General features: G+C 48.0%; 12 protein-coding genes across 12 annotated transcripts; 4 read left to right on the top strand and 8 right to left on the bottom strand.

Annotated features, from left to right (window-relative positions):
- Positions 1–55: 55 nt before the first annotated feature.
- BDW43DRAFT_300584 (isovaleryl-CoA dehydrogenase) lies at positions 56–1,696 on the bottom strand (the record flags this gene model as incomplete). Its single annotated transcript, XM_032044923.1, has 6 exons — positions 56–467; positions 544–821; positions 887–1,122; positions 1,207–1,301; positions 1,366–1,453; positions 1,513–1,696. 6 exons carry the CDS (start codon positions 1,694–1,696, stop codon positions 56–58), a joined length of 1,293 nt encoding a protein of 430 aa, XP_031899984.1.
- A 152-nt stretch (positions 1,697–1,848) lies between these two features.
- BDW43DRAFT_277523 (putative 3-methylcrotonyl-CoA carboxylase, beta subunit (MccB)) lies at positions 1,849–4,080 on the top strand. The gene is made up of 2 exons (XM_032042073.1): positions 1,849–3,536; positions 3,609–4,080. The coding sequence occupies exons 1-2, from the start codon at positions 2,089–2,091 to the stop codon at positions 3,901–3,903; spliced, it is 1,743 nt and encodes a 580-aa protein (XP_031899983.1). The 5' UTR covers positions 1,849–2,088; the 3' UTR covers positions 3,904–4,080.
- A 662-nt stretch (positions 4,081–4,742) lies between these two features.
- Positions 4,743–6,093, bottom strand: BDW43DRAFT_95149 (putative RAS small monomeric GTPase (Rsr1)). The gene is made up of 7 exons (XM_032050764.1): positions 5,956–6,093; positions 5,860–5,891; positions 5,763–5,789; positions 5,605–5,684; positions 5,501–5,552; positions 5,419–5,428; positions 4,743–5,301 (listed from the first exon to the last, which is right to left on the bottom strand). Exons 1-7 carry the CDS (start codon positions 5,964–5,966, stop codon positions 4,875–4,877), a joined length of 639 nt encoding a protein of 212 aa, XP_031899982.1. The 5' UTR covers positions 5,967–6,093; the 3' UTR covers positions 4,743–4,874.
- A 1,054-nt stretch (positions 6,094–7,147) lies between these two features.
- On the bottom strand, positions 7,148–7,689 carry BDW43DRAFT_277510 (uncharacterized protein; the record flags this gene model as incomplete). The annotated part of the gene is made up of 1 exon (XM_032042072.1): positions 7,148–7,689. The coding sequence occupies exon 1, from the start codon at positions 7,543–7,545 to the stop codon at positions 7,150–7,152; it is 396 nt and encodes a 131-aa protein (XP_031899981.1). The 5' UTR covers positions 7,546–7,689.
- Positions 7,679–9,889, bottom strand: BDW43DRAFT_277509 (sterol esterase). The gene is made up of 3 exons (XM_032042071.1): positions 9,643–9,889; positions 8,089–9,585; positions 7,679–8,035 (listed from the first exon to the last, which is right to left on the bottom strand). Exons 1-2 carry the CDS (start codon positions 9,755–9,757, stop codon positions 8,276–8,278), a joined length of 1,425 nt encoding a protein of 474 aa, XP_031899980.1. The 5' UTR covers positions 9,758–9,889; the 3' UTR covers positions 7,679–8,035; positions 8,089–8,275.
- Positions 9,890–10,037: 148 nt separating this feature from the next.
- On the top strand, positions 10,038–10,993 carry BDW43DRAFT_277508 (PET191 family protein). The gene is made up of 3 exons (XM_032042070.1): positions 10,038–10,101; positions 10,251–10,392; positions 10,465–10,993. Exons 1-3 carry the CDS (start codon positions 10,077–10,079, stop codon positions 10,649–10,651), a joined length of 354 nt encoding a protein of 117 aa, XP_031899979.1. The 5' UTR covers positions 10,038–10,076; the 3' UTR covers positions 10,652–10,993.
- A 279-nt stretch (positions 10,994–11,272) lies between these two features.
- BDW43DRAFT_95127 (putative DEAD box helicase involved in nonsense mediated decay) lies at positions 11,273–14,749 on the bottom strand. The gene is made up of 3 exons (XM_032050763.1): positions 14,306–14,749; positions 13,883–14,241; positions 11,273–13,826 (listed from the first exon to the last, which is right to left on the bottom strand). The coding sequence occupies exons 1-3, from the start codon at positions 14,687–14,689 to the stop codon at positions 11,423–11,425; spliced, it is 3,147 nt and encodes a 1,048-aa protein (XP_031899978.1). The 5' UTR covers positions 14,690–14,749; the 3' UTR covers positions 11,273–11,422.
- An 892-nt stretch (positions 14,750–15,641) lies between these two features.
- Positions 15,642–18,161, top strand: BDW43DRAFT_277500 (WD40 repeat domain-containing protein). The gene is made up of 3 exons (XM_032042069.1): positions 15,642–15,954; positions 16,016–17,675; positions 17,741–18,161. The coding sequence occupies exons 1-3, from the start codon at positions 15,915–15,917 to the stop codon at positions 17,961–17,963; spliced, it is 1,923 nt and encodes a 640-aa protein (XP_031899977.1). The 5' UTR covers positions 15,642–15,914; the 3' UTR covers positions 17,964–18,161.
- A 38-nt stretch (positions 18,162–18,199) lies between these two features.
- Positions 18,200–19,541, bottom strand: BDW43DRAFT_277499 (uncharacterized protein). Its single transcript, XM_032042068.1, has one exon. It carries the CDS (start codon positions 19,396–19,398, stop codon positions 18,394–18,396), a length of 1,005 nt encoding a protein of 334 aa, XP_031899976.1. The 5' UTR covers positions 19,399–19,541; the 3' UTR covers positions 18,200–18,393.
- Positions 19,542–19,740: 199 nt separating this feature from the next.
- On the top strand, positions 19,741–20,710 carry BDW43DRAFT_95100 (PRP38 family protein). Its single transcript, XM_032050762.1, has 2 exons — positions 19,741–20,414; positions 20,463–20,710. The coding sequence occupies exons 1-2, from the start codon at positions 19,773–19,775 to the stop codon at positions 20,520–20,522; spliced, it is 702 nt and encodes a 233-aa protein (XP_031899975.1). The 5' UTR covers positions 19,741–19,772; the 3' UTR covers positions 20,523–20,710.
- Positions 20,711–21,001: 291 nt separating this feature from the next.
- Positions 21,002–23,417, bottom strand: BDW43DRAFT_319883 (heme-dependent oxidative N-demethylase family protein). The gene is made up of 3 exons (XM_032048985.1): positions 22,177–23,417; positions 21,649–22,114; positions 21,002–21,593 (listed from the first exon to the last, which is right to left on the bottom strand). Exons 1-3 carry the CDS (start codon positions 22,682–22,684, stop codon positions 21,113–21,115), a joined length of 1,455 nt encoding a protein of 484 aa, XP_031899974.1. The 5' UTR covers positions 22,685–23,417; the 3' UTR covers positions 21,002–21,112.
- A 2,313-nt stretch (positions 23,418–25,730) lies between these two features.
- Positions 25,731–27,525, bottom strand: BDW43DRAFT_95045 (uncharacterized protein). The gene is made up of 5 exons (XM_032050760.1): positions 27,519–27,525; positions 27,001–27,467; positions 26,667–26,947; positions 25,921–26,442; positions 25,731–25,863 (listed from the first exon to the last, which is right to left on the bottom strand). Exons 2-5 carry the CDS (start codon positions 27,110–27,112, stop codon positions 25,846–25,848), a joined length of 933 nt encoding a protein of 310 aa, XP_031899973.1. The 5' UTR covers positions 27,113–27,467; positions 27,519–27,525; the 3' UTR covers positions 25,731–25,845.
- Positions 27,526–27,541: the final 16 nt, after the last annotated feature.

Below are 27,541 nucleotides of genomic sequence, written 5' to 3'. Positions count from 1 at the left end.
TATGATAGATATAACGAACTAAAAACAGACCTGTATATAATTTTCGTCCCAAAATCTATGCATATTCTTTGTTGAACGCCCGTCCAATGACCATTCGTCTGATCTCACTGGTTCCAGCCCCAATCTCATACAACTTCGCATCACGAAGTAGCCGTCCCGCGGGAATCTCGTTGATATAGCCATTGCCACCCATCAGCTGAATAGCATCAAGCGCACACTCCGTCGCCCGCTCCGCCGCATACAGGATCGCACCCGCACAGTCTTGTGTCCGGATGTTCACCTCACCCAAGGATGCAGAATTATCGACGTGTCGTGCTGTGGCATACGTGTAGGCGCGCGATGCCTGAAGCTTCGTATACATATCTGCCAGCTTACCCTGGATCAATTGATTGTGGGCAATGGGCGTCCCGAATTGCTTGCGGACATGAGTATAAGGAAGGACGAGGTCGAGGGCAGCTTGCATGATACTAGAGATTGTTAATTACCGTAAGTTCACATGACCTTTCTAGGTTTGTAGATACGCAAGAGATGGTCGAAACTTACCCCAAGGGGCCAGCACTGAGAACCAGACGTTCCAGATCAAGGCCTTCCATTAAAACCTTGACACCGCGGTTCACCTCGCCGAGGATATTCTCCTTGGGAACGAATACATTGTCGAAGATAAGCTCGCCGGTGTTTGAGCCGCGCATTCCAAGCTTGTCAAGTTTCCGTGCGCAGGAGAATCCCTCGAATGTCTTTTCGACGACGAAGGCCGTAATTCCCTTGGAGGCCTTCTCGGGCTCCGTTTTGGCGTAGACGACGATAAAATCTGCGTCGGGGCCCTGAGATAGAATATTATTTAGCCTCCTTCTCATGGCACCCTTTATACAGAGCTCAAGCAACTCACGTTGGTAATCCACATCTTTGTCCCGTTCAACAGGTAGCCACCATCAACCGCCTTGGCCGTCGTTTTCATACTAACAACGTCAGACCCGGCAGAATGCTCCGACATAGCCAAAGCACCAATTTTGTCACCAGACAGAAGACCAGGCAAAAACCGCTCCTTTTGCTCAGGTGAACCGTTCAAGGAGAGCTGGTTGACACAAAGTTGAGAATGCGCAGCATAGGATAAGGCGATACTTCCTATAGTAGTCCCAAGGGTAAACAGAATTAGGACACTAACGAACCTTCATATTTAAGGTGTTGTTAATAGGAAGAATGAAATACCTGATGCACGGCTAAGCTCTTCCATAACTATACAATGTGCCTGGTAACCCATTGAGAGTCCGCCATATTCTTCATTGGCGGTGATACCAAGGAACCTAATGATTGGATTAGAGATGCCTGCGTTGTACAATGATGCAACTGCATGATTTCGGCATTTACCCAGCATCACCCAGTTTCTTCCACATTTCCGCCGGGAACTCATTCTGGGCATCTGTCCGTGCGGCTACTTCCTCGGTAATCTCGCGCCCTTGATTGAACTTATTGTCAGAGTACAGAACACAGGATTACTCCGGGTAGACTACTGACTGGTAAATTCCTGTACACGTTCCCGTAGCTCTAGCAGTTCATCTTCAGTGGGCGGAACGAAGCCCTTAGGGTGTTTTGTTGCGAATGTTCGCGATGCGGGGATCTGTATGAGGGGTTTCCTGATTGATCCCAGTGATCGGGACGAGCTGCGCAAGAGGAATGGAAGACGTAATGCGGCAGACATTGTGAAAAGGGTATCTTTGGAGAGTTGGATCTCAAAAAAAAAAAAAAAAAAAACAAGGAGTATGAAGCTGAAGCAGAGGTGAGAATAAATCCGAGGAAAACGAAGTAGGAACTGGAGTCGCATTACGGAGTACATCGAGAAATGCGGAGGCCGATGCCAGCCGCGGCTAAACGCGGCAATCGTCGCTCCTGTTTCTCCGCAACTTGAATCCGGGGTCCATTTGCTCTTCACGATTCCCCACGCCTATTGTATCCGTCGCTTTTTCTCCTTCAATCACCCGATTACTCTCGTCTAATTCCTTTCATAAAGGCTCGGACAAGACCATGAGATAGCACAGTGCTGGTGTATCACGGTGTCACTTCATCCTCTGCTCTCCCTAGATTGTCCCCGCAATGCGTGCACCGTCCCCGCTTCTGCGGAGCTTGAGCTCCAAAACATCATTATCTTTACCTTACTCGCGACGGCTTCTCACATCGCGTTTCCCTATTACAGTCTCCTCCAAGACATCTCTAAGATCAGTTGCGAGCTATACGCACCCGCATCATGCCTCCGCTATATCGGTGCTGCCCACTGCCGTGGACACGTCCTCGCCTGACTTCAAGGAGAATGAGGAACAGATGAAGGAGCTTGTAGATCGGATGGCCAAGCTACATAACACTATTTCGCAAGGCGGGCCACAAAAAGCGAAAGACAAGCACATTGCCAGAGGCAAAATGCTCCCTCGAGATCGAGTGACAGCCCTCATCGATCCCGGCACATCGTTCCTAGAGCTTTCCCCGCTGGCCGGCCACGAGGTGTATCCGGGCGAAGACGTTCCCGCTGGTGGCATTATCACAGGAATTGGAACAGTCGAAGGTGTAACATGTATGATCGTGGCCAATGATAGCACCGTCAAGGGAGGCACGTACTATCCCATCACCGTGAAGAAGCATCTTCGGGCGCAGGCAATTGCCCAAGAGAACAACCTCCCCTGCCTTTATCTCGTGGATTCCGGTGGTGCCAACCTCCCACATCAAGCGGACGTGTTCCCGGACAAGGAGCACTTCGGCCGCATCTTCTTCAACCAAGCTAGAATGAGCTCCATGGGCATCCCCCAGATCTCGGTGGTCATGGGCCCCTGCACAGCCGGGGGCGCCTACGTTCCCGCCATGAGCGACGAGACCATCATCGTCGAGAAGCAAGGCACCATCTTCCTCGCCGGCCCCCCTCTCGTAAAAGCCGCCACGGGCGAAGAAGTCTCAGCCGAAGACCTGGGCGGCGGTCACCTCCACAGCACAATCTCCGGCGTAACAGACTACCTCGCCGTGGACGATGCCCACGCCCTCATTCTCGCCCGCCGGTCTATCGCTAACCTCAACTACCCCAAAACCAGCGTCCCCCTCCAACTCGACGACTCCACCATCAAAGAACCCCTCTACAACCCAGAGGAACTAAACGGCATCGTGGGCACCAACCTCCGCCGCCAGATCCCCGTCCACGAAGTCATTGCCCGCATCGTCGATGGCAGCGAATTCGCCGAATTCAAACGCGACTACGGCTCCACCCTCGTCACGGGCTTCGCGCGCATCTACGGCCACCAGGTCGGCATCGTTGCCAACAACGGCATCCTCTTCTCCGAGTCCTCGCTAAAGGGTGCCCACTTCATCGAGCTCTGCGCCCAGCGCAAAATCCCCCTCCTCTTCCTCCAAAACATCTCCGGCTTCATGGTCGGCGCCGACGCCGAAAAGGGCGGCATCGCCAAAAACGGCGCAAAGCTCGTAACAGCAGTCGCCTGCGCCGATGTCCCTAAATTCACCGTCGTCTTCGGCTCCAGCGCCGGCGCAGGCAATTATGGCATGTGGTAAGTTCCAGTCACAACCCCAGAACAAACACACAAAAAACAAAGCTTAAACGCTAACACATCAACAAAAAGCGGCCGTGCCTATTCCCCTCGCCTAATGTTCATGTGGCCCAACGCCAAAATCGGCGTCATGGGGTCGGAGCAACTCTCCTCTGTCATGGAAGCAGTCGGCCGAACCGCCGACCCAGCCCTTAAATCCCGTATCGACCGGGAATCCGAGGCGACTTTCTCGTCCGCGCGACTCTGGGACGACGGGGTGATCCCGCCTGCGCAAACGAGACGGGTGCTCGGATTGAGTTTGGCGGCTGCGTTAGGTGGAAAGGTTGATAAGGACGTGCAGACACGGTTTGGAGTTTTCCGGATGTAGCGCAGTTCTGTCATTCCTTTTCTTGTTCCTTTGTTTTTGTTACTGGGCTGTGTGGGAAAAGAGCTGTCAACGTGTTTAAATTAGGCATAGTTTAAAGATAGGTTATATATATTCTGTAAGTTGATGTTAGAAATGGAGGTCATAGTTTATGTTATGTCATCTGGCGAATGTTCGCCAGATTGTTGTTTTACTTTCACAATATATGTAAAATATATGTAATCTTGGCGTGCGTTATCCTAGAGCTGAAGATGCTGTCAATTCATGACGATCCCTATCGCACGGTGGAAGGGGGAAAATAGACGAGAAAAAAAAGGGAATAGCATTCTAATAATTCTACTCTGCGAACAGGGTACCGCTAACCAGTCTTGAATGGATACAGACAAGTGATAAAGGAGACTAAAAAAAAGAGGGGGAAAGAAATTGGGAAGGAATCAAAATAACAGGGTCAGAGAAGGCACAAGGAGAAAATATCGAGAAGGACTAGTTAATGGAAAGAAAAAGGAAAAGGAAGAAATGAAACATCCGCTTTTTTTCCTTGCTCTGCAAGAGGATTGCTTTTTTGTTTTGGCATGAAGGACGAACAGCAGCGTAATCATCATTGGAGTTGACAAAACGTGTCAATCTATATAATAGATGGGGGGGGGACCATGGGACTCCAATGGTGTGGAGGGGAACAAGAAAATACACATTTTCTTCATTCCTCGACATAAAATAACAGGTAAAGACGTATCAACAGGGGAGAAGGAAAGGGTTAAGTGGTTATGAACCGACATATATCTATCATTGAATAGGCGTATGATGGATTGAAAACATTAGGGTGGATGACGATATTGTAGTATGTATGTGCAGCGGTATAGTTGAGCTGATGGCTCGACATCAGCGTCGATAAGGTGTTGGTGGGTTACGCTTTAAAATATGGTGAGACGAGTGGTTGTTATCCTGCATCTCCTTCACGTATAGCATTCGTTAACTTATAGAATCACACAAGGGCCTTTTCGTTTCGTCTTCGGTCGTCGTTCGCGCTTGCGCTCGGATCGATTCGTATTCTCCCGCTTGCGTTCGGGTTCATCGCGACCCTTGGAGCTCCCTTGCAAGTCCTTTCGGATAATCTGCCGGCAAAGGTCAATAAAGACCTCGTTGACATTAGCTCGTCGGCGAGCCGAGGTCTCATAATAAGGGGCGTTGCCCCAGCTCTGGGAAAGGGCGAAAGCGCGAGCACGGGGCACCGCGCGGTCTTCCTCCAGGTCGGATTTGTTGCCCACGATGACAATGGGGACTTTTTCGTCATCTTTGATGCGGATAATCTGTTCTCGTAGTTCAGACAGCTCGTTCAACGAGGACATGCTCGTAATGGAAAATACAAGGAGAAACCCTTGGCCCTGTTTCATGTATAACTCCCTGGTCCATAAGGGTTAGCATGCGGGTCTGCGAAGAAGCGAGTGGTGATGTGTCAGTCCTGGAGCCGCAGTAGTGGATCCCAGTGGACTGAAGGAGTGGGACGGATTGCTGATGTACCTCATGGCAGCTAGAGAGGCGTTAGTGGGTGGACGGGACTGGATCGTTCAAGGGGAGGGGGGGGAAAGAAAAAGAAACTTACTGAACTGTTCAGTTCCTGCAGTGTCGAGAATTTCTAAAATGCATTGTCGCCCCTATAACACCATGAGTGACTGAGACACCTGTCTAGGAACACGATCCACATACGTCTACCTCAATCTGTTTGCGGTATGAATCCTCGATGGTCGGGTCATAGCTCTCAATCCATACATTTTGGACGAATTGAGCTGCAAAGCGTGAGTGGAAATCATTCTCTTAGGTGATCATGACCTGTGATCCGGGCCGATAGATAAGAGGGTATATACCAGTCAGACAACTCTTTCCCACTCCACCTATTGCGCATGAGACGGCAGATATCAGCGGTAGTCCTCAAGGAAATATCTGACGGGAGGTGATGCCTACCAGCGCCGAGCACGACAATGTGATATTCCCGTCTGTATGGAGCGAAACGATTAGCATCGGGCCGCGCGTAGGAACCAGGGGACCGGGGAGACGTACTGCGGCCGCATTGAAACTACAATTGTGGTTCCCACTCAATCAACTGCAATTGTTCGATAAGATTTGGCGCGTCGAAAGGATGCGATGCTTTGGGTTTAATAGACAGAATTCTAGCACAACCACTATGGTACCTCCTGAATGTCCAGCGCAGGGCGTAGTTCGGCGACGAGATATACCCAACACCGGTCCAGGTCGGGTGATCAGATCAAGGGTCCAGTTCACCTCGTTAGTTTCGTTTCTCGTCGACCGTCGAAGAAGATGGTGGTCAATCGCGATCTCCAGCAATGGGATGGTCTGACACTGGGTCCGTTTGGGGGCGGGGGTGGGCTGGAGGAGCAAAGGCAGCGACAACGCGATGCGTTACATCGGTCTCAATGCCAATTCCAACCAATTCGCGGAGAGAGGGGGGCAGTTGAGGGGGGCAATATGCAGGTTGTCGACTTGACCGCGCCACCGAACCTGAAGCAGTCGCAGGGAAATCAATTGAAGGGCAAAGGGGGGAGAGTGGAGGGAGACGAGCGCAGGAAAAACGGTTGATGTCAACAGAAAATCGGGTGGATTTCCGGAGACTAAAGACTGAAACTAAGGCGAAGTCAGCGGTTGTGGGGAGATTCTTTTTTTTTTTTTTTTTTTTTTTTTTTGGAGGAATAAATTGCTAAAGGGTGGAAAGGAAAGGATCCGGGAGGGTTCGTGTCAAAGGAGATATATTATTATTATTATTATTCTAATTACTTTTATTATTTGGTCTCCTGTTTATTCTGTTTATGAGTCTTATTTTTACCTGTTGATTTTCTTCTTTTCTTTTAGTTCCCTTTTTTTTATTATTATTTTATTTTTGGGGAAGGCATTATTGAAACCTCTCCCCTCCTTTCTTTTCTTCTTTCTTTTGCCCTTGATATTTAAAACCCGAATTCACTTTTCTGACTTTAGAAGCGGTGAAAGAAATCGAATCAATCGCCTTTTACGAAAGAAAAAGAAAAAGAAAAAGGAATTTAAAAAAAATTGTGCGCTGGGAAAATTGGCACCAAACCTTATTAAACCGGGAAAGGATTAACTTCACGTGGGACTTTCCTCAATCAGTTCAAAGACGAGAGAAGAATTTATTATTATAATTACCATTATCATTGTCTTATTTTATAAATAAAATCAATAGAATCATATATGTATATCTTCTTCTTCCCTCCTTTCTCTTCTTCACTGACCCCCCCTCCCCCTTGTATAGAATATACTTATAATTATACCTTGTATGTATATACATAGTCCAAGTGGTTGGATCAAACAATAGTATATGGCCCTAAAATCCAGGTCATCCATGCAGAATCCCAATAATTCCTCCATTTCTGCAGGAGTAGAAGGGAAATCAGTGAATTGTCCGACTTGGCCATGACTCGCCTTGCCAATCATGGCAGAGGGATGGTCGTGATGATCTGCATCAATCCAACCATTTCCAACTGGACCGCTTGAAAATTCGGATAATTGAAGGGGAAAAGAAAACAAAATAAGAAGAGGAAAAAGGAGCAGGGGATGTATGTACGTACTAATCATCAATCCCACCAGACTCAAGTAATAAATAGAAACAGGAAAAAACATCAAAAAAAGACAGGAAAAGAACTATAGATAGATATCTCGGGGATCCCTTGACGGAGGCAAAATAGTTCCTAGAAATATAGAACAGAATCGAAAGGGGAACGAAGGAAACATAACGCTCATCCCATTATCCTTCCCTCTTATCCCCCTCTTCAATTCCCTCATATCTGGTAGTATGTGGTACTACTAGTGATATCCTGAAACATTCTTTCCCAGTCGCCTAAATTCCAAAGACGTGCTTTTTTTACCTATCACCTTTTTTTTGCCCAACTATCAGGGTGGACTGCCGAAGCCCTTCTTTTTCCATTTCTTCCCCCTCCCCCCCCCGCCTTTCCGTTCTTCCTGTCGAATCGACTGGGCTATCAGGCACTAAACAAACCAATAACTGGACGCAGCGTTCATGCGATGGATAGGTCCAACAGTTCCATCTGTAACTCGAGACCGGGGCGCTAAATCAATCAGACGAGTAGGGGAGGGGGCGCCGACCAGTAGTCTAAATGAATGTCAGTTAGACCTTAAATCAATGTATCACATTCGACCGCCCACATATATATCTCGCTCAGGAGTCATACGTGGATAATATCATAATATGAGTTACTATAGCCTCCTCCCAGGTTACATGCTAGTAATCTATTAATCGATTCTATTCACACGACGCCATTATCGACGCCCGCTAAGCCAAAACTCCCGGTATATAAAATCGCACGAATCATAGCCTAGGCTATCTAATCCTCTAAATCGCGATCGCACGCCCCGCATCCCCATTGAGGTGATTGATCAGACTTCGCGCCGGCCCTTCAACCTGGTTGATGCCGCTATACCGCTCGAGTGCCTCGAAGACATGGCTGAACACCTGCTCCTCTACATCCACCGCCCACAGGAAATCCAGATGCTCGTACTTGGGGATAATCTTGGCCGTGGTCCCGCGGGGCAGCTCCTGCAACATAACATTAATGTCAACTAAGCTGTCATTGCCCCCGTACAGAAGCACAATGGGCGTCTTGATGTTCTTGGTAGGGTACTTGACAGGTTTGTAGAATCGCTCGCTGGCGACAATGCTGAACGGAGCTTGGACCTCGTCGTCGTAGAACTGGAAGTTCTTGTGTCGGATGATCTGAAACCAATGGACAACAGACTTGGTGCTGGAGAAGGAAAACAGGTGTAGGTACCCGGCAAGCTTTTGCCAGCGACTGATGTTCCGGCATTTCCAGTTGAAGAGACCGTCGAGACACTTGTCGATGATCCGGACGAAGATGGGCGGATAGAGAATCGTCTGCCACATCGTCGTCGAACTGAGGATGCTACGTCGGCCGAATAGAAGGAATAAGAAATTGGGCGAGGCCTTCATCAGCGAGTCAACAAAATGGTTCGGCAAGCCCGTAGGCGCCATGGCGGGTGCAAGAGCCACAAAGACATCGACCTTCTGGTTCAGCAGGGGGTGTATGGACAGCGTCGCAAACGCCTGAGCCGTGCCCTGCGAGAACCCAACGTAGGACAGTGAAGGCTGACCCGTCACGTCCAAGATATAGTTGATACTGTCGGGAATATCATGGAAGGCAAACTGATCGATAGAGAAATCCCAGAACTCGTTGGACCCCGGCGAAAATCGAACGGACTTTTTCGAGTACTTATTGCCGCGATTGTTCCCAAACCACACGTCATAGCCCCTTTCCACCAATTGAAAGGGGAGACACCGTTGTTCTTCCGACAAACACACCCAAACCTCACTGCACATCATAAGTCCGTGGTGGAGGAAGACGACCTTCTTTCGGATGCCCCCTTTTCCTTGATTCACGTGCATGTTCTCCTCGCCTCTCCGGTAGGCTAAGCGATGAAGACCAAGAAGGTAGCCATCGCCAGTCTGGACGATATGCTCTTCAGTCTGGTAACCGAACAGAGCGCATATGTCTACAAAGTCGGACGCTTGGGCGACTGCTATCGCAATCTGTTCTTCTTTACTGCGCTTGCCTTCATCCTCGGGGGTAATGAAGAGATTGAAAATCGTTTTTGACCGGTCGTAGAAGAACGCAATCACCGTTTCAGCTGTTCAGGGTTAACAATTAGCTTCAAGGAAAAAGGTGGAGACTCATGTAAACGTACGAAGACAAAATGTAATAACGTGGATAATCCATTCTAGCAGCACCAGAATCAGGGAAGCAAACAGAGCTAGATACTCGAACCAAAATAGCCGTCCAATCACTGGCATGCGCGCCATAATGAAGGAATTATATGAATGTCTAACGCTAGTAGGGGGGAATGGACCAAGTCTAGGGCGACCTGAGAGCCATAATGTACGTACTAATATAGAGAAGGAAGAAAGAAGACGAGGATCTTCCAGTCTCGCCAAACAGAAAGAAAAGTAACGCTCAGACGTCATGCATCGATCTTCATGTGATAGTTAACTAACTAATTCAAGGTCAGCTTATCTAATCCGGGGATGGCTCCATCCTTTCCTGACCTTCTAATTTTGTCCGCAAGCCAATCTTATTTGACAGGACGACTTTTCGCGGCATTGTCTGCTTAATCCCAGCAAGATGCCGAACTCTTGCAAAGACATCCGTGAGTACTATCTGACAATCTTGATTCCAAATTGACTTGGGGCATCCATCTCTGCCGCAGTCGCTTCCGAGACCGAATCTCATGGACCAAAAAACCCTCCGCACTTGAAGTGAAGCTACATTCTAACAATGGTCTGAGTTAACTTTCAGGGGATGCATTGGCCCAATGCCTCCAAGAATCTGACTGTATAATGGTCCAGCGCCACACACCCCGCGAATGCCTAAGCGAACCCCTCGTTGACACACTACCCATGAGATGCCAACAGCTGCGCAAAGGGTTCGGCGAGTGCAAGTGAGTCACACATATCCCCAGCGGAGGAACCCAAAATCTCGACACTCGTCCTAACCTATACTCGTTTCACAGGCGGGGATTGATCGATATGCGCAAGCGATTTCGCGGAAACCAACCCCTCGCGGGAGCCAGTGAAATGGAAGGCGGGAAGCGGACCAAGTCCGAACAATTATATGCTGGGAAGCCGGCGTTCGAGACCGTTAAGGAGATTAGTGGAGATGAGGTTCAGATGGATCCCGAGAAGACAAGGGGACTGTAAGGGGGTACTTCGATGCTATATTGATTGACGAGGGGAAACCTCTCCGTGATCGAAGGATCGGCGACATACAACGGGACTTTTGTGTTTGCGTTCTCTTGGCATGGGCTGGAGTTTGTGGAGGGACTTGTACGATTATAGACCTCATGATTCTGGTGTACGATGCACTGTACATACTGGGTAAATTAATATTCGCCGCTACCAACAACCACCTTTTGGATATGAGTTCCGTAGCTGGAAGTTCTTCAGGTCGGGCTGGATGGACAGTCGGGGAGCAGTGCTGACAAAGCTAGTAAGATAGGGTTAAATATAGTCCAAATTGATTGTAACGACATAAATGGCTGCCGACTTGAAGAGGTGACGATCGAAATAAGCTTTGCTTCTCCATATCCGCCTAAAGTACTGCTCCCCTGCGGCTTTAGTCCAGGAGAATGGAAGCATTCAAGAGGTGATTTCAACAATAGAGTCCTGACCCAACAAGTGTTCTCCACACAGATTGATTTGGTTGGTAGGTCAAGGTATGCTTGGAAATGTAGGCAGACTACTGATTTTCCTGCGTCGTTTTTGCACTTAGATTTGGTCGTTCAAGACTATGTCTGACTGATTCTTAGAGTCCTATCTACTCGCTCTATGGTGTTAGGCTTATGCATCAATTTATTTCCTCGATTCCTGAAATATATTATCCGGGGACCACAGCGAATGGAGAATATAAAGAGACATTCTCACCTAGCTGATACACAGTAATATCACCTTGCATCGTACCTAACTTCTGCACTACTTCTCTAACTCGGCCATTCTGGAAAAGTGTGCGTCCTGCTCCTTGGCACCTCCGTTCGCAAAAGCTTGGTACTTTCGAACCGCAGCTTGACGTAGACTCTCTTCCTCACATATGCCACTATTGGTTCTAGAAGGCAAGCCTTCCAAATTCTCCGAGTCATGGTCGATCGCGAAGCTCAGTCGACACCCACAGGAACATACATGGGGTCCGTAGCAGCGTTTGTCACATCTGTGGCCGCACCGCATCCGTCGGTCACATACCTCATTGCATTTGACTCGATCATGAGAAAAGCTATGACATGGGAGAGGACACCGGTGGCCACATCCGAGACGTTCGTTGCATGGAAGATCACAGCCCCCGTAGGCGGTCTCCCACTCGGAGGGATCTTTCCTATATATCACATTGTCATGCTTCATACACGTCAAAGGTAGGTTAAACCCAAGTCGCCGTGTTGGGTTCTTGCTCCCCATGATAGTGACCAATTGCCACCAGAGAGGATCTACGTCAGCGAGCGTTGTGGAATTTCCAAAGAGGTAGAAGCCGCTTTTAGCACGCGAAAGCGCAACGCAGACCCTGTTTTCTACGGACAGAAACCCAATGCTGGGCTTGCCGCTCCTGACCAGGGATAGGATGACAACCTCGTTCTCTTCACCCTGAAATGAGTCGACAGTTGAAACATTCACATAATGGCCCTGGAGGTAGGAGCTATCCTTGAACAACTTGAGCAGTTTCTTTCTCTGGCCATTATAGAATGTTAGGACAGTAATGTCCTTAACCGCAACGCCATTGAGCACTAGGTGGATAAAGAACCCTAGAATCATTTCCGCCTCCTTCTCATTGAACTTCGAAGCTAAGCTGTCATGACTCTCTGGCCAGTTATGAGAAAAGAAGTATGATCGAACATTCCCCATTCCAGGCACTTTAGGGCGTTCAAGTACGGATGGGTGGTCTTGAAGTTCGCCGTAAATTGGCTCCAACAATCGACGTATCTCTGGAGCCATCCGTCTCTGTTTCCTCAAAATTTCGTATTTAATCCCGTTATGCACTAGTCTCTCGAACATTGAAATGTCTAGAAAGAATGGTTCACTCTCAAGGTCCTTCACTGAGCAGCTTCCCCTTAGTTGTTTATGATCGCCCACAAGGATCATATGCTGAAGAGAATCGAGACAAGCAGCTGCTATCGGTGCTTCAATAGCTTCCGCTGCTTCTTCTATTAAAACAACCTTCGGCTTCAGACTCGATATAAGAGCCCGATACTTGCTAAGGCCGGTTGTTGTCACCCCAATCACCTTAGTGTTCTGGAGGATGTAATTGTCTCGTTCCCACTTCCCGATGCGGAGGTCTTTGCAATTGCGTGTGTAAAGGGTAGCCAAGCTTCGGAATTTCTGTCTGATCTGAAACTTAGCTAGCTTCCGAAGGAGATCATAGACTGCTCCGCGTGCTTTGACTGGTATTTTCCACATGTCGGGCTCCTTAAGGTACCTCCGACTAGTGTTTTCCGAGACCGACGCATCTTGTCCACAGAACCCTTCTTGAAGACAAATGAACGGTCCTTTGAGACTCTCGTAGTCATCATCTTCTATCCCCTGCTCAGCTTCTAACTCTTTAAGCTGCTCATACTCCAAATCGATCTCGTCGTCCTCAAAGCCAAAGTTATCTGCTGTGTAATGCACCTCGAACTGTACCACTTGCTCTCCAAGCCACGCCGATAAGGGATCAGCCCCGTTTTTATCGCCAGGTCGTACCCAGCCCTTTGCGCCCTTCACAAGAGACTTACACTGTGTAGCTGTTAGTAGGCCATATTTTGCAAAAAGATCAGATGGAAGGGGTGTGTCGGCGTTCTCGGCATTGAAGTCCCGCAAGAGCTCGGCGATTGTCTGATGGAACCCCCTATATCGCCTTTGGGCTTGCCCAAGTACGCTACCATGGACTGTGACAACTGGTTCCTGTTGCCTGATGGCATAAAGGGTGCGCCTCTTTATCTCTGGATCATCACTTCTGCCTCCCAAGCGAATGTAGTCCCTTTCAAAATGAGAAACATGCGCCAGGAGCTGATCTAGCGCATGGTTTGTCTGAGATGCAATTATAATGGGAGGGTCGCCTGTTCTTATGTTGGAAAGCATGATTCTCAACGCAATAACCGAGACGAACGTCTTTCCGGTGCCTGGGGGCCCTTGAACAATGGCAAAGCTCTTCGTAAGCATTCGATGCAAGGCTCTCCATTGCGTGGTATCCAAATCGCCTATAGGACACTTAGGCCATCTCTCTAGAACATTGATTGGACTTCCTTCTCCTAATGGATCAATAGCTGATTGTATGTCCATGACAGCGTTTGCTTTGATGTACTCTGGGGCATTGATCTTTGGATTGAGAAAGCAGATGTGTTCGGCCAGGGGAAATCTGTCAAACATCTAAGCATTGTTTGAATATTGCCAATGAAAAGGTTGTGAGCCCACCTTTCTCGGTTCATTTTCTGCAAAGCTGTCATTGTGTGTCTCATGGACTCGTAGTAACCAGTTCTGGCCTCAACCATAATCCATTCTTGATGAGGATCGAAGTCTGCATCTTCAGGCTGCGCAAAGTAGATGTCAATCTCTGAGGGCTGCTGTTTTAACTGGTCTAATGGTCGAGCTGCAACGACGGCAACGACACACTCTCTTTTGAACACATCATTTACAGGCGAAAGTGCCACAATGGTACCAGTGACTAGTCTCTTAGAGTATTCCCAGACAATGTTCTTCCCCGATCTATTGCTAGAGAATCTAATCCGAAAAGCTAGACCTTGTGGTGAGAAGGTAATGCCCACAATGTGAACCTAAGTCACTAGAGTTAGATAGTTCTTCAACGAAGACTATAAAGAGAGAGATACGTGTACAAACCTTGTCGTAGACAAATACGGTACGAGAATCTTGCATCTGAGGATCTTCTCGGACGTATGCTACGGCATCACGTAGTGGAGCGACTGAGTCTTCTCTAAGCAACTCATAATGGGCTTTTAGGTACTCAGTCTTTGATTTCCAGGGACCTATGATCCGGTTCGGCAACAAATCAATGAATTCAGTGTCGGATTCAGTTCCCATTACCTCGCTAGACGATGGAACTTCGGGTTTGAGGAGCCAAGGCTCAGGGTCTTCAAGGTCAGCTTCATCGAAGTAAGCTCTCATCCCCTGGTTGACAGGGACAATGGGGCTGAATCCCTGTCTCATAAATTGCTTATGCAGCGACCTGTTGACGGAAAAACTAGAGTCATTCGGTGGTTCCATATTAGATGAACTTGAAACTCAGAGATTGATTGAAGAGATCAGACTAAAGGTTGTGGTAAGAGTTTCAAGATAATTTATGATGTAGGGTACGTTGTTGGGAAAAGAAAGCAGCAAGTGAGGTTGCTTTGTTTGCAGTCGCCCAGCTAGGCAGACAGTCAAACAACAAAGCCAAGCATGGAAGAGAAAGGGAAGCCTTTACACCTGAAGTTAAAGATGCTTGAGAGTGTGGTTATTCTATATTTATATAACCCAATCAATCACTTGAAAGATTTGTTTGGGATTGTACTATTCACCAACTATATGGAGCTTGACAGAGGACTTTCCAGTCAACTCTCAACCAGACAGTGAATGAAAGAGCTTGAAAAAGAGGTAAAGCCCTCCAATGTGGCTTTTTCTCTCAGAATAGTTGGAAATGGAGTTGTCACTAACGACCAATCACTTTCTTTAATGTGTCCAGACGTGACTAGAGATAGAGGACCTATCGCAAGTGAAGTAAAGAAATGATACAGACTCAAAACCTTCATGGCTAAGATTCAGTATTTGTCTGAACTCATACGCCATATTTCCAGTTCCATTAACAACAACAACTACTACTACGGTAGCAGCTTGCTTTGCTCATGTGGGAACTATGAGAATTGACAATACTAATGTATGCAAGCTGATAGCCCGACAGAAAGAGCATGTGGTGCAGAACAATGTATAGAAGACTCTTTTTACTCATACATAACAGCTTCAGAGCATAGTAGTATTATACAGATGGCGTACACCCTACCTTATGTATCCAATCTACTAGATATCGATCCCATCCTTACTATATAGCTGGTCGACATGAAGCTAACCATATATGGTAATTGAATATACGCCTCAGGCAGAAAGCGGGCAGGCAACGTGACTGATGCCGGGGAATGATAAACGCATTTGGAGATCAAGGTACTTGCAAAACTACAATATACTCCAGCGCGCTGCAATAGCATAGTTCTTGCCTGGATAGCCCCGGGCGTAATTCATGTGCGACAGATTCCTCAGCTCACTTCCCATCATCTAATGTCTGTGCGAGCTACCAAGTCATGAGCCCTTGAGTTGTGGCAGTTCCCACTGAGAGCTGGGCTATCGAGATAAAGCCTTTCGTTCTCTACTTATATATACGCTCCATATTGTATGATTTTCGGCTCTTGAATCGCATTCTCTAGAGGTTCAAAGTCTTACAATCTTACCACTCACGACAATGGCTTCGTTTGAAGATGATGATGACCGAGATCTTGCAGGTGAGCTACCCTGTAACCCAACCCACAACTGTCGCACAACCTAACGATCGGCGATGCATAGGCTCGCAAGATGGAAGCTCGGATAACGAGATCGACGACACCCTCCGGGACGCTGACGATGGCGGCAACGACAACGAGGCCGACGCGGACGCGGACGCGGACGCAGATCAAGACGCCGAAAGTCAGTCTAATGCTAGTCCCGTATCCGACAGCGGTGGTGTGGCGCCTCAACCGAATAATAATGTTGAAATGACCACGTCTGGTCCGGCGAACATTGTGCACGATTCAGTATCAGTGTTCCATCCTCCCGTCCGGTCCGTGTGTTTGACTGCCTCTACCTACGATATAGTCCCTACGACGGCTGCGCCTCACAGTACATCAATCAATGCCGTGACCGCAACTGCAGATATGAGATGGGTATTTAGCGGTGGGTCGGATGGATATGTTCGGAAGTTCAATTGGGTGGATTCGATCAACAGCAAGTTGATGTTAACTGTGGCACAAAGGCACCCCTTCGTGGACAGTGTGATCAAGGCGGGCGTCTTAATGACGTATTGGGAGAATATGGACGGAAATAATATATCGCCAGTATATTCTTTAGCTAGTCACAGTGAGGGGTTGTGGCTATTATCAGGCTTGGAGTCGGGTGCCATTCGCCTACAATCCGTCCGTCATGATGAAGGGAAGGAGATTGCTCTACTACAACAGCATACTTCGGCGGTGTCAGTCCTGAATCTGACATCAGACGAGAAGTCATTATTGTCTGGTAGCTGGGACAAGCGGGTCTTCGACTGGGATCTGAACACTGGCCAGACCAGACGCTCATTTGGATCTAGTGCAAGGCAAATATCAGCCGTTGATTTACGACCAGAATCTAGTCTTGCAATCCCTCAAGATACAACTGAGACCCCACAACCTAATGGGACTTATTCGTCTAACTATCAGGTGAGTGGTGGTAATGGCTTTGACTTCATGGATACGTCAAACGACCAAGGCGGTGTTGGCGACTCATCAAACCCGCAGGCTGGTTCACCGACAGATTCCCTTTTCGGTGGAGCGGACTCTTTGTTCGGTGATGCTGATGGTGCTGGAGGCGAAGGTGCAGGTGCATCAGGGGATGCCTTCGGCATAGATGAGGATGACGAGTTTGGCAAAGCCCTTGCCAGTGGCACTCTTCCCGATGCTGATGCGCCCGGTGAGCCTGAACAGCCGGCCCAGCAGAATGGTGCCCCAGAAGCACCTGCCCCAGCTGATACAAGCGCTCAAATCAAAGAGGATGACTCGGCATATCAGCAATCAGAGAGTCAACAGCCAGAAGCCGATAATAGCTCATCACAGCCCGTAGTAAACGGACTACCTCATGCAGAGGAACTAGAAGCTGCATCACAGAACCAAGATCTCGGTCAACAAACACAGACTGACAAGAACCTCTCCGATAACACATTCCTTGCCGCATCCATCGATGGCACTATCCGAGTCTGGGACAGACGGCAACCGGACCCTGTCGCTCGCATCACGCCTCGCAATTCCCCGCCTTGGTGCATGAATGCATGTTGGTCTCCAGACGGCAATTATATCTATGCTGGCCGCCGGAACGGAACTGTAGAAGAATTCAGTCTTCATAAGGGTCTGCGAGACCCAGAGCGGATTTTCAAATTTCCCCAGGGAAGTGGACCCGTTACAGCCCTCAGGGCGATGCCTAACGGGCGACATATTGTTTGGTAGGTCCCTAGTGGTCTTAAAAGCATACTTAAGGAAAAGAAATTGAGCTAATCTGTACTTTCAGCGCCTCCCATGATATCCTTCGTTTATATGACTTGAAACACGAACAAGTCGCCCGTCACTCGACCGTTCCCTTCCTTATCATCCCTGGGCATCGAACAGGAACTGTCTCACAACTATACATCGATCAGGCCTGTCGGTTCATGATCTCCACAAGTGGCAACAGAGGCTGGGAAGGCAGCACCACCGAAGTATTACTAGGGTACGAGATCGGCGTACCTCGCTAGTCAGCTTTGGATTTGTATACTATCTGTATCTCTAGCATGTTGCTTATTGTTGAGGTACTTGGCTATTTGATGTAGTTCTGATGCATGTATCGGCGATATATTGAGGGTAGCACGGTGTTAGGTCAGGTTAAGGCACGACTAGCGGGTGGTACTATGGTATTCTCCCAGGCTTTTATTCTTGTAAATACTGAATAAAATTCATCAATCATCTATATTCGTCCATTGCCATAGAGTTCCGTATATGTACTCCCAACTAAAATAAAACAAAGAATACAATATGCTACACGATTCATACAAGACCACCAACACCAGCTTGAATGTCCAGAAGTCCAAAGTCTTATCCAAGAGCCAAAATAAAAACAAAACCTAAATAAGAAGAGCCAACCCAGAAATCAAGCAACCATTAAAAAGAAGAAGAAGACAATCATAATCATAACCCATCATCATGTCTCACATCATCAAAATCCATCCCTTCACAAACATCATACTGCCCAGCCCTCCAAGGCCCAAAAAAAGAATTCCCCGCCCACCGAACATGCCCATCATCATCATGCTCAAAGAAAACATACCCCGGCTGCTCCCCATCCCCTCCAGCGGACTGTGCTCCCCACGGCCCAGTAACCAAGGACCCGAACCCAGGCAACGCAACATTCGGCACATGTCCACGGGCCTCAACTTGCCCGCTCCCCACATTGTTAACAGTAACGAGGTACACAGGCGGGAGCGCCAGATCTCGATCCGGCCTGAGAGGCATCGGAATCCAAGCCTCGTTATTATACGACTCGGGTCTAGTCTTATCATGTCTGCCTGGTAACGGCCGGGAGAGGAGCATGGCGTCTAATTTCTCCGTGTCGAGTAGGAGCCCGGGCGTCTGGACGTAGAGCACGGAGTCATACTGCATGAACTGGATCTGGCCTAAGCGGAGCAGTTTCGTGTCTGTGGGTGCATAGCCGGCGGATGTGGCGGCCGTCATGTCGATGGGGAGAAGCCAGATGCCATATTTTAGGCTTGCGGTGCGGAGGAGCGAGAGGGCTTTTGAGATGGGGTTGGTATGGTCGTGGGCGATTTGGTCCCATTCTTGGGGGTACATGAAGAGGCGGTCTTGGATTGCTGTGTGGTTTGTGGAGAGAGTTTTGAAGAAGAGGATTGCGGAGCAGATGTTGGAGGGGTCGGGTGTGGAAAGGAGCTGGAGGTAAGCGTAGTTGCCTCTTGGGCCGTGCTGGTCGGGGAGAATGTGGTTTCGTTTCGTGCTATCTTGGTGTGGTGGGAGGTTGGCGATGGGGTCTGGGGGGTGAAGGGGTTTGATGGCGTGTTGAATGCTGCGGACGGATTGTTGCTGGAGGACGTAGCCGGAGAGGAATAGGAGAAGGGTGAATATGCAGATCACGCCCGAAGAGAGAATGACTGAGACCGTAGAGGACGTTAGGAGTACCATTGTTGGTTAGGGTTTCCGCATTGGTATGTGAACGTGATGGTTGTATAGATGGGAGCGGATGGATGCTTTTGGCGTTTGAGGGTGTGGATGGAGTAGTGTAACACAACTGAGTATATGTTCTTGTTTTAAAGGGTCAGGTAACAGCTCGTGAATTCGTTCATCGTGCAATTCATACGTCAGAGTCAAGAAGAGAGGAAGATCAATCGGCGCTTCATGGTGTTTACAGCCGGCCGGTTGTCGGTACGACTATCGATAAGCCCACGTCTTGGCAGAAACCGACCGCCAAGAACATCGCCGGAACTCCGACATCTTTCTCATGAGTTCTCCACAAACCCTTCCAACGCTTCATCTTGCAGTCAATTCACACCGGAACCATGGCATCCCACCGCGCCGATGCCAGTAAGCTTCTTGACAACCGCGGCTACACCGGCCCACTTGTCCGCGGCGTCAATCCGGCTACTCTGTTCGAAAAGGCCGTGCGCGACCGCATCACGGACTCCTACTACTGGAAAGAACAATGCTTCGGGTTGAACTCAGCGACACTATGCGATCGTGCAGTTGAAATGACCTCCATCGGAGGAACATATGGTGTTGCCGAGAAGCCCACGCCGTTCCTCTGTCTCGCGTTTAAGATGTTGCAACTGAACCCGGACCGGGATACCGTACTGGAATACCTGAATTTCACCGATCCAGTCAACGACGAAGAAGGGGAGCAGACGGCGACGGAGCAGGCCGAAAATGGCGTGGTCAAGCAAAAAGGTGACTTCAAGTACCTGCGGGCTTTGGCGGCATTTTACGTTCGGTTGACATTCGATGCGGTCGATGTGTACAAAACATTGGAACCGCTGCTTCTCGACTACCGGAAATTGAAGCGGCGAGTGCGCGACTCGGTTGTCCTTACTTATATGGATCAATTTGTCGATGATCTTCTCACCAAGGATCGTGTGTGTGGTACGAGTTTGTGGAAGTTGCCTCCTCGGCAACAGTTGGAGGATTTGGATCTTTTGGAGGAAAGAGTCAGCCCGCTGGCTGCTGAGCTAGAAGACATGGCTAACGAAGATGAGGAACACGAGGAAGGGCAAGCTAGTGATGCACTGTCTGCTAGTGATGCCAATGATGATTGAGACTGCAGCCGGCTTGCTTTGAACGTCTTCTTCGCTCAAACCAAATTATACCTTTGTGCTGAGCTTCCATTACCGACTCGGTCTCGAAAACTACGACTCCCTGTGCAAATTCACGACGGTCTTTCATAAGCAGCCGTGACCATCGAGATTCCCTCACCTTTTCAACAGGTGTGGTTCTCGCTCGACCCCCGGCCAGCTACGGCCCGCAAGCGCAACGAGAGAATATAGCTCAAGCGTTTTGACATAAGAAACCGCCATATGGTTGCCAATCTCTTCAAAGTAGTCTATATGAAGACAAGGCTTCGAAGATACGGGACCTTACGTCTCGGGGCATGGAAAAAGAAAAATTGGCATTGCTGGTTTGAGCAATAATATCTACATTTGGTTAACATTTGCAGTACTTGGAGATACCATATCGCATGTAAAGCATTTGTTCATTTTTTTTATTGGGTATATGTCTATGTTCGTAAATCATGAAGCCCAAATAAATGAAACTTGTGACAGAACTTCCCCTATCGACATCAAATATATCAACATCAGAAACAATCAAAAAGAAACCGAGAGTAGAAAGACAGAGCAAGCATATCGTGCTAAAAGCCCTGTTGGCGATGCCACTTTTCCTCCCAATTCCGATACCATGGACTGTCATCCAATGTAGCTACTTTCCAATTCCTGGAAACGAGCTCATTCTCTTCTTGTTCTTTTGCCCATTCTTCAAGTTTAGGAAGTATGACATGTTCTACGTGCCATGTACTCTTATACTCCATGAGATTCTTCTTGCCCTCTTTCAAAACCTTCGCCACTAATGCAGGCACGCCGGGTTCATCCCTGAATTCGGTCACAGGTGTGAAGAGTGCCTTGAAGTTGAATACAATGGCCCCCGAGAGAGGAAGACGGCGGAGTGTCTGCCAATCCACCCTGAGATGGCAGTCATCTAGCTGGAGCTTGGGATCCTGTGACAATCGGAGCTTCTCGTGAGGATCCCCTTTGGGCATATACAGGGGTTGTCCTACTTCAAGGCCCCAGGACCCTCTTTGTATTGGTTTGTCGGTTGGCATTTTGGTGAAAAACCTATGTAGGTATCTGTGAGAATACAGATACCAAGATGCTTGGGCATGGTACGCACCGATCCATGGAGAATTGCATCTTCTCCTTGTAATCTGGCACTGGGCCATGGATCTGATGAAGCTGGAGGCCGATCTTGGTACCAACATTCCATCCCAAAGCAGAACAGATAACTCCGGCACGCATGAAGTAGTTCCCGGTCTTGTCATCACGCAGCATCACACCAAAATCTTCGGGCACGTTGTCGAGCAAGATTTCAAGAGGATGCCTAGATCTTATGTCCTGTTCTGCCCCCAATATCCTATTTTGTAGGATACGATTGTCTATCAAAGAAAAGTACTGCGGATATCGGGCACAGAGAAATTGCAGGACCATCTCCATAAGTTCTTTGCAGGCCAGCTCAGATCCCGGAAGCCAGTCAAGGACCGCATTTCCATGCTTCACATACAGGTCCTTTCGTTGCGCGATCCGTTGTTTGTAGGTGTTCTCAAGCTCTATCCACCAGTCCGTCTCCAGTTTTGTCAATGCTGTTCAACATGTCAGTTGTACTGCTTAAGTTACACTCGTAGCCCGGAATGAGTGTACGTACACATGGTCTGATGATAGCCCCATCTAAATGGCCGATAAGGCCTAGCTAGCCCTTTATCAATATCAAATTCGAGGTACGCTTGAGGCAATGGAACTCCGCTCAGCTTTGAGTAGTCTGGAAAGTCCCCCAAAGCTTTGACTTCAGCTAGTGAGAATCCTGTCGAAGTGTATTTACCATCCTGGCCGATCCTATAATCCACAGTCATGGGAAGGATGTGTTTGAGAACCTCCTTCTCGTCAACTTCATTTGATCCTGTCATAAAGCCTGGCAGCGCAGCGAGGACTTGGCGGCCCTGAGGTGGTAGAACATCCGCATATTGCATTGATTTCTTTTCTAACAATGTCGATTGGGTTAGGGTCTCACTTGTCGATGTACCGGAGCGATGAAGTTTCGAGCGAAGCCAAACTGGTTTATCATGTAGTCCGCTCAAAACAAGACATAGAGCTGTAAGTCCGACTGCAGTGAAGGAAAGTAACCACAGGTTATCAAGAATATCGAAGGTTCCCATAATGATCCCTTGTGATGCAAGAAGACACGCGAAGAAAGGTAGTATGAAGACTTGGCACTATTGCGAGCTCAAATAGTGCGGAGACACATTTGTCATGTATTGAATTCAGATCAAGGCATGGACTTCACAGATCTGCTCGAGGAGGCTACCGAGAACTGACCTCACATAAATACCTGAAAATAAGTATGCGGTCATTAAAGGAATTAAAACTAAGCTGGATCTGCAGCCGAAGTAAGAGTACAATGCGGAGCTCAGAAGCAGTGTAACTAAAATACTTTCATTCCGTTCGGTGCGGGATAGAGAAGAAAAGATAAGGACGACTTCTCGTATCGAGTATTCAGATGCGACAGGTTCGATAAATACTTCTGAAAGGGGATGAAGAGCCTATCTTCGGCGCCATGGACCGGCAGGGGTGTAACATTAGAGGTCCGTTAGGCCGACATCTGCCATGACTAGATCTACCTGTGACGTATCGACGAAGTGGCCTGGAATAGAGGCACATGCCTCAGATTGCAAGATAGGAGAAACATCTTCCTTCATATGGAAAGACCATATAAAGCTGTACAATCCTCCTAGACATGGATTCGACGCTGTCAATTTCATCGTTACCCAATTTCTTTGTCAAAGAGACTATGCCGAAGCGATCAATGCGGGGACCTCACTTATGGTGAGATAAGTGGCGATAAACAATGATCGGCTATGGTATGGTTCCTCCAGTAAAAGGAGACTGATACAATATGTGAGGGATGGATAGATGACTGAAGGAGGCAAGAGAGTGCGCGCCTCCGCATTTCCTGAAAGGGGAAAAGTATCCCATGATCAGGGCATAGCTTAGTCACAACCCTGTATATCCTCCATAGAGTAACCCAATAGTTAGACAATATCAAAGCAGTTTTCTGGTATTTCACACTCTCCGGAGCTGCAAGCTTTTATTGACCAAGGTTAGCCCCCCAGGCATCTATTCGCTTGGCCTCCAGCGCTGATGAGGTCTACGGATCGTAGGCCATTGTTCCAGTGCGAATTGCCTGGCAACATAACAGCTCTAGCTTCAACTTTCTACAATGCCCACATATATAGCAATACTATGACAGCAATACCCCTTTTAGTTGTATAGGCATCCCGATTGTTCCCGTGTTGGTGTATTCAAGTCTTCGTCTAACTGGTGCAATACAACACAAAAGCAATATACTCCACAAAGATATACAATGAGAATTGTGAGACCAAGTTATATCTTAACCCATCTCCACGGTTCAGATGCTGAGGATATACTACAGTCTTCTCACAAAATCCTGCACTGTATACATGTTTGAGATCAACCAGTATTGACTGTGACAGATACAGTATCAAGCAGCCAATTCGATCCACATACGCATTCTCCATTATGGCACCTAACAATGAGAAACAATCTTTTGGACTACACCACTTTCCAACAGAGCTTATTGAATTGATGTCACTCACATGGACGCTCTATCACTCTCTTCATTCACTAGTAACTGTGAGAAAGTCTATGAGATTGCTCGCCCAACGCTGCGCGAGACCGCTAGTAAGTATGCTTTCGGAGACTATTACTCTGTTCTTAGTATAGAGGATATCGAGTATAATTTCGATGCTCGGTTCCAGTGCGGAGCGCCTACATCAGCCCCTCATCCAGGCCTGAATACAAAATGTTCCGCGTTGTGCGCTCCTGTACTCTGGAAACCCTCGAGCTTATTGTGGACAAGATCGATCTAAATCCGTATGTAAATGAGGGAAAAACTATACTGTACCACGTGGCAAAAAATGAGGACCCTCGTGTACTGGACTTCCTATCAAGAAAATACACACATCTGCTCTCCAAGGTAAATAATAACGGCTGGGGCCAGACGGTTCTAGCGCGAGCTGCCTATGCGCATATTGATTAGGCTGGAACTGATCTCAACGCTAAGAATAATCTAACGAGACCGCCTTTCACTATGTTTGCGCACCTCATGTGCTGTTTTCGCTCAATGCGCCACCTCGGCATCATACAACACAACATACTCATCTCTGTCCCGCGTCAGTTTCTTGAAAGAATGCCCTAGTATCTTGTAATATAGCTGACGTGGCACACTATTCGAGGCAATGGTACTTGCTTGTGAGTCAGGGTTCGTCAGCCCCCGGAGTTCTGGGTTGCAGCCTTTCCCTATAAGACCGATGATTAAGCATACAGCAATGGACGTCTTATACCGCGGGTTCCCGACCTCACCGTGTGTGGTCCTTTCACTAGTCACCCTTAATGTCTCATTTCCATGTTTTGGGTGTGGGGGAAGGGGGGCGTTTGTATGATCTCTACAGTGGGCTGTCGCTCACCCGCTGCTTGTTTCATGTTGGAATCGTCCTAGTGCAGTACCCATCAGTGAAAGGAGACAATTCATCAAGCGTGGTGTTAATGGTAGTCAAGGAATAAACAATTTGGCTAAGATATTGGTCTGGAACGTTGTAGGTTGCTCGTGACCTTATGAGTAGACGTTAATTTAGACAACTGTTGTGAATCTAAAGGTTTTACTATAAACACGTATATTATATCATGGTAATTCCCATTATTATACGACTACATACTGCACTGTTCTCCATTGGTGATAATGACATATTTAATTGAATTGCAAACACCCAGCCCGCACGCTTTACGAATGCTCCAGATGACCCTGACAATTATACAACAAAATCAAACGGAACAATATAAAACAAATAAGAAAGGAGAGAAGTCACTTCAATGAATTAGTTATATGTACTTCGAGTACAACACATTTGTATGTGTATTGATGTACATGTCAAGGTCGGTCGAGAGATGAGGTTGATTGGACCGAATCGAGTCGACAAACAAGCGGATGACCGCTTAGATATTTATCGTGTAACAAATTGGGACGTTGGGAAACAGCTTCCAGGAAGGGTGCAGACAATAATGGCTGTCTAGGCTCTTTTGGCTCCCAGACCCAATGGCAAATCATTGTTAGAATCATGCATTTGCCGGCATACCATGGGCCCATGCAAACATGGAAAGACCTGAGCTGTCGGATCCCGAAATTCGGTAGATGAGAAGGATGTGACAAATGGGTATCATAAGACCGCTATATTCGCCGAACGCGCAAATGAAGATGATAAGTAAGAAATCGATTACGGAGGAAGCCATTTGGCGAAGGTTATCAGTCGGGGTTCGTAAGCTATGATCAATGTTAGCCTCGCTCAATAGATATTTGTCAAAGAAAGGCTGCACGAACCCGAAGGACTGGTCGAGAGTAGTCTTCATTATCCTGAAGTGACACTTCGCTGTCGCGACGGCCACTAGGGTACAGTACCGTATCCGTCTTCAAGCGGTTATCAGTGAATGTTGGCAATCTGGAAGATCCGGCAGATAATGTGTGGCTGTGATTGTCCGAGTACGCTCCCTTCATGAAGCTCATTTGAGAGCCTTTACTGTTTCTCCCATCCAGCAAGACATTCGAGACGCTCGGATCCGGGCTATTTGAACGCGACTGGCGCTTTTTAAAGAAAAGCAAGAAGATTATAGCTATGAGAGCAGCTAAGCCGCCGATCGCGCCGATGACGATGCCAGCGATTGCACCTCCACTCAAACTCGACCCATCACTATTCTTCTGGGACAACTCAGCACTTGAAGTTGACGTTGACTTTGGGTTGGCGACCGTCACTGTTTTCACTTCCCCGGCAACAGTTTCGACCACTTGGCTTGCGGTCGTGCTAGGCGATGTTTCAGTGGTTTTAGAAGAATCCAACGATTTTGTCTGTAATAAGTTAGCGTGCTCAGGTGGCAACAGTCGTTGCAATGTCAAGGTCTTCGTCATGCAGTATAGCGGCCTGCTTGATGTGTCCATTCCTTTCTTGTAAAAGGATCAAGCGGCTTCAATACTGTAATAAAGCAACTTTAAATCACTCTCATGCCAGGATGCAGAGTCGATTGGCGAAAGAGGAATATTATACGACTTAAGCAGAGGAAAGATCTACTGACCGATGATTCTGTGGATGTTGACTCGCTCGACGAGACTGTAGCTGTTCCCGAGGGTGCATGCAGGTTCATCTGGACATAAGCAAAGACGCCCTTGGAGGCGTCTCCGCAGCTATCGTCGGGATAGCCGGGGCACCCAGTATCACATTTTGCCGTGCCAACATTAGTCGCTTTATTGGGAGCAATGTTTGAACACCAGCAACTCTTTCCTTGAAGGATTCCAAAGGCATAATCGGCATTACAGTGGTCTGTACATAGACCATTTGACTGATACACACTGATATCTGTGGGCAGGAGGTTAGAAAGATTCAAGAGCACAAGGAAACCAGCGACATACTTGCAGCGTTTGAAGATCCGGTATTCACACTTGAGCAATATATGATATCTGAAGAGGCAGAGACCTGCCAGGCGAACAGGGCGAGCAACAGCAAGGCCATGTTGAAAGGCATGTTGAAAATTGCCGGATAGTTGTCCAGTCGTGACAGCTGTGCGTGTGTTCCTCTTCTAGCGCCGCGAACCCTAAAATAACTCCTGGCCTCAAGCAGAACGTGCGAAGAAATCGACCACCAGGTATCCTCCCTCTTAAACCAGAACGGGTCCCCGCGGCCAATTAGAAACCACCACCTCAATTCTCAATCGGTCGGTCGGCTGGCAGGATAAACAAATAGTGAATGTTAGGTCGGTATAGGCTGAAGGTTCATCAACAGATGTCAAATCGGAATTCAAGCCCAAAGCTGGAAGGATTGTTTGTTGGGCCCGCGCCCCGTAGAATCCCTCTTTGCTTGGATCAATGACCGTTAATTGCTGATGTCGATCAGCCACCAAATTCAAGTATCATGCGAATCCACAACATACCTGTCAACGAATGGGACAGAATG

This window comes from Aspergillus alliaceus, assembly GCF_009176365.1.
Source record: "Aspergillus alliaceus strain CBS 536.65 unplaced genomic scaffold BDW43scaffold_24, whole genome shotgun sequence".
NCBI classification, from domain to species: Eukaryota; Fungi; Ascomycota; class Eurotiomycetes; order Eurotiales; family Aspergillaceae; genus Aspergillus; species Aspergillus alliaceus.
This window is presented reverse-complemented; position numbering and strand designations above follow the sequence as displayed.

Coding starts and splice junctions, on each gene's coding strand:
- BDW43DRAFT_277523 (XM_032042073.1), top strand. CDS start 2,089: ATGCGTGCACCGTCCCCGCTTCTGCGGAGCTTGAGCTCCAAAACATCA. Junction 3,537..3,608: donor GCAGGCAATTATGGCATGTG/GTAAGTTCCAGT, acceptor ATCAACAAAAAG/CGGCCGTGCCTATTCCCCTC.
- BDW43DRAFT_95149 (XM_032050764.1), bottom strand. Junction 5,685..5,762: donor GGGAAAGAGTTGTCTGACTG/GTATATACCCTC, acceptor CACGCTTTGCAG/CTCAATTCGTCCAAAATGTA. Junction 5,553..5,604: donor GCAAACAGATTGAGGTAGAC/GTATGTGGATCG, acceptor ATGGTGTTATAG/GGGCGACAATGCATTTTAGA.
- BDW43DRAFT_277509 (XM_032042071.1), bottom strand. CDS start 9,757: ATGGCGCGCATGCCAGTGATTGGACGGCTATTTTGGTTCGAGTATCTA. Junction 9,586..9,642: donor CGTTATTACATTTTGTCTTC/GTACGTTTACAT, acceptor AACCCTGAACAG/CTGAAACGGTGATTGCGTTC.
- BDW43DRAFT_277508 (XM_032042070.1), top strand. CDS start 10,077: ATGCCGAACTCTTGCAAAGACATCC. Junction 10,102..10,250: donor GAACTCTTGCAAAGACATCC/GTGAGTACTATC, acceptor GTTAACTTTCAG/GGGATGCATTGGCCCAATGC. Junction 10,393..10,464: donor AAAGGGTTCGGCGAGTGCAA/GTGAGTCACACA, acceptor CTCGTTTCACAG/GCGGGGATTGATCGATATGC.
- BDW43DRAFT_95127 (XM_032050763.1), bottom strand. CDS start 14,689: ATGGAACCACCGAATGACTCTAGTTTTTCCGTCAACAGGTCGCTGCAT. Junction 14,242..14,305: donor CCGTATTTGTCTACGACAAG/GTTTGTACACGT, acceptor CTAGTGACTTAG/GTTCACATTGTGGGCATTAC. Junction 13,827..13,882: donor CAGAAAATGAACCGAGAAAG/GTGGGCTCACAA, acceptor GATGTTTGACAG/ATTTCCCCTGGCCGAACACA.
- BDW43DRAFT_277500 (XM_032042069.1), top strand. CDS start 15,915: ATGGCTTCGTTTGAAGATGATGATGACCGAGATCTTGCAG. Junction 15,955..16,015: donor TGATGACCGAGATCTTGCAG/GTGAGCTACCCT, acceptor GGCGATGCATAG/GCTCGCAAGATGGAAGCTCG. Junction 17,676..17,740: donor AACGGGCGACATATTGTTTG/GTAGGTCCCTAG, acceptor CTGTACTTTCAG/CGCCTCCCATGATATCCTTC.
- BDW43DRAFT_277499 (XM_032042068.1), bottom strand. CDS start 19,398: ATGGTACTCCTAACGTCCTCTACGGTCTCAGTCATTCTCTCTTCGGGC.
- BDW43DRAFT_95100 (XM_032050762.1), top strand. CDS start 19,773: ATGGCATCCCACCGCGCCGATGCCAGTAAGCTTCTTGACAACCGCGGC. Junction 20,415..20,462: donor TGGATCTTTTGGAGGAAAGA/GTCAGCCCGCTG, acceptor AACGAAGATGAG/GAACACGAGGAAGGGCAAGC.
- BDW43DRAFT_319883 (XM_032048985.1), bottom strand. CDS start 22,684: ATGGGAACCTTCGATATTCTTGATAACCTGTGGTTACTTTCCTTCACT. Junction 22,115..22,176: donor GGGCTATCATCAGACCATGT/GTACGTACACTC, acceptor CATGTTGAACAG/CATTGACAAAACTGGAGACG. Junction 21,594..21,648: donor ATGCAATTCTCCATGGATCG/GTGCGTACCATG, acceptor ATACCTACATAG/GTTTTTCACCAAAATGCCAA.
- BDW43DRAFT_95045 (XM_032050760.1), bottom strand. CDS start 27,112: ATGCCTTTCAACATGGCCTTGCTGTTGCTCGCCCTGTTCGCCTGGCAG. Junction 26,948..27,000: donor CGGATCTTCAAACGCTGCAA/GTATGTCGCTGG, acceptor TCCTGCCCACAG/ATATCAGTGTGTATCAGTCA. Junction 26,443..26,666: donor CAACATCCACAGAATCATCG/GTCAGTAGATCT, acceptor AACTTATTACAG/ACAAAATCGTTGGATTCTTC.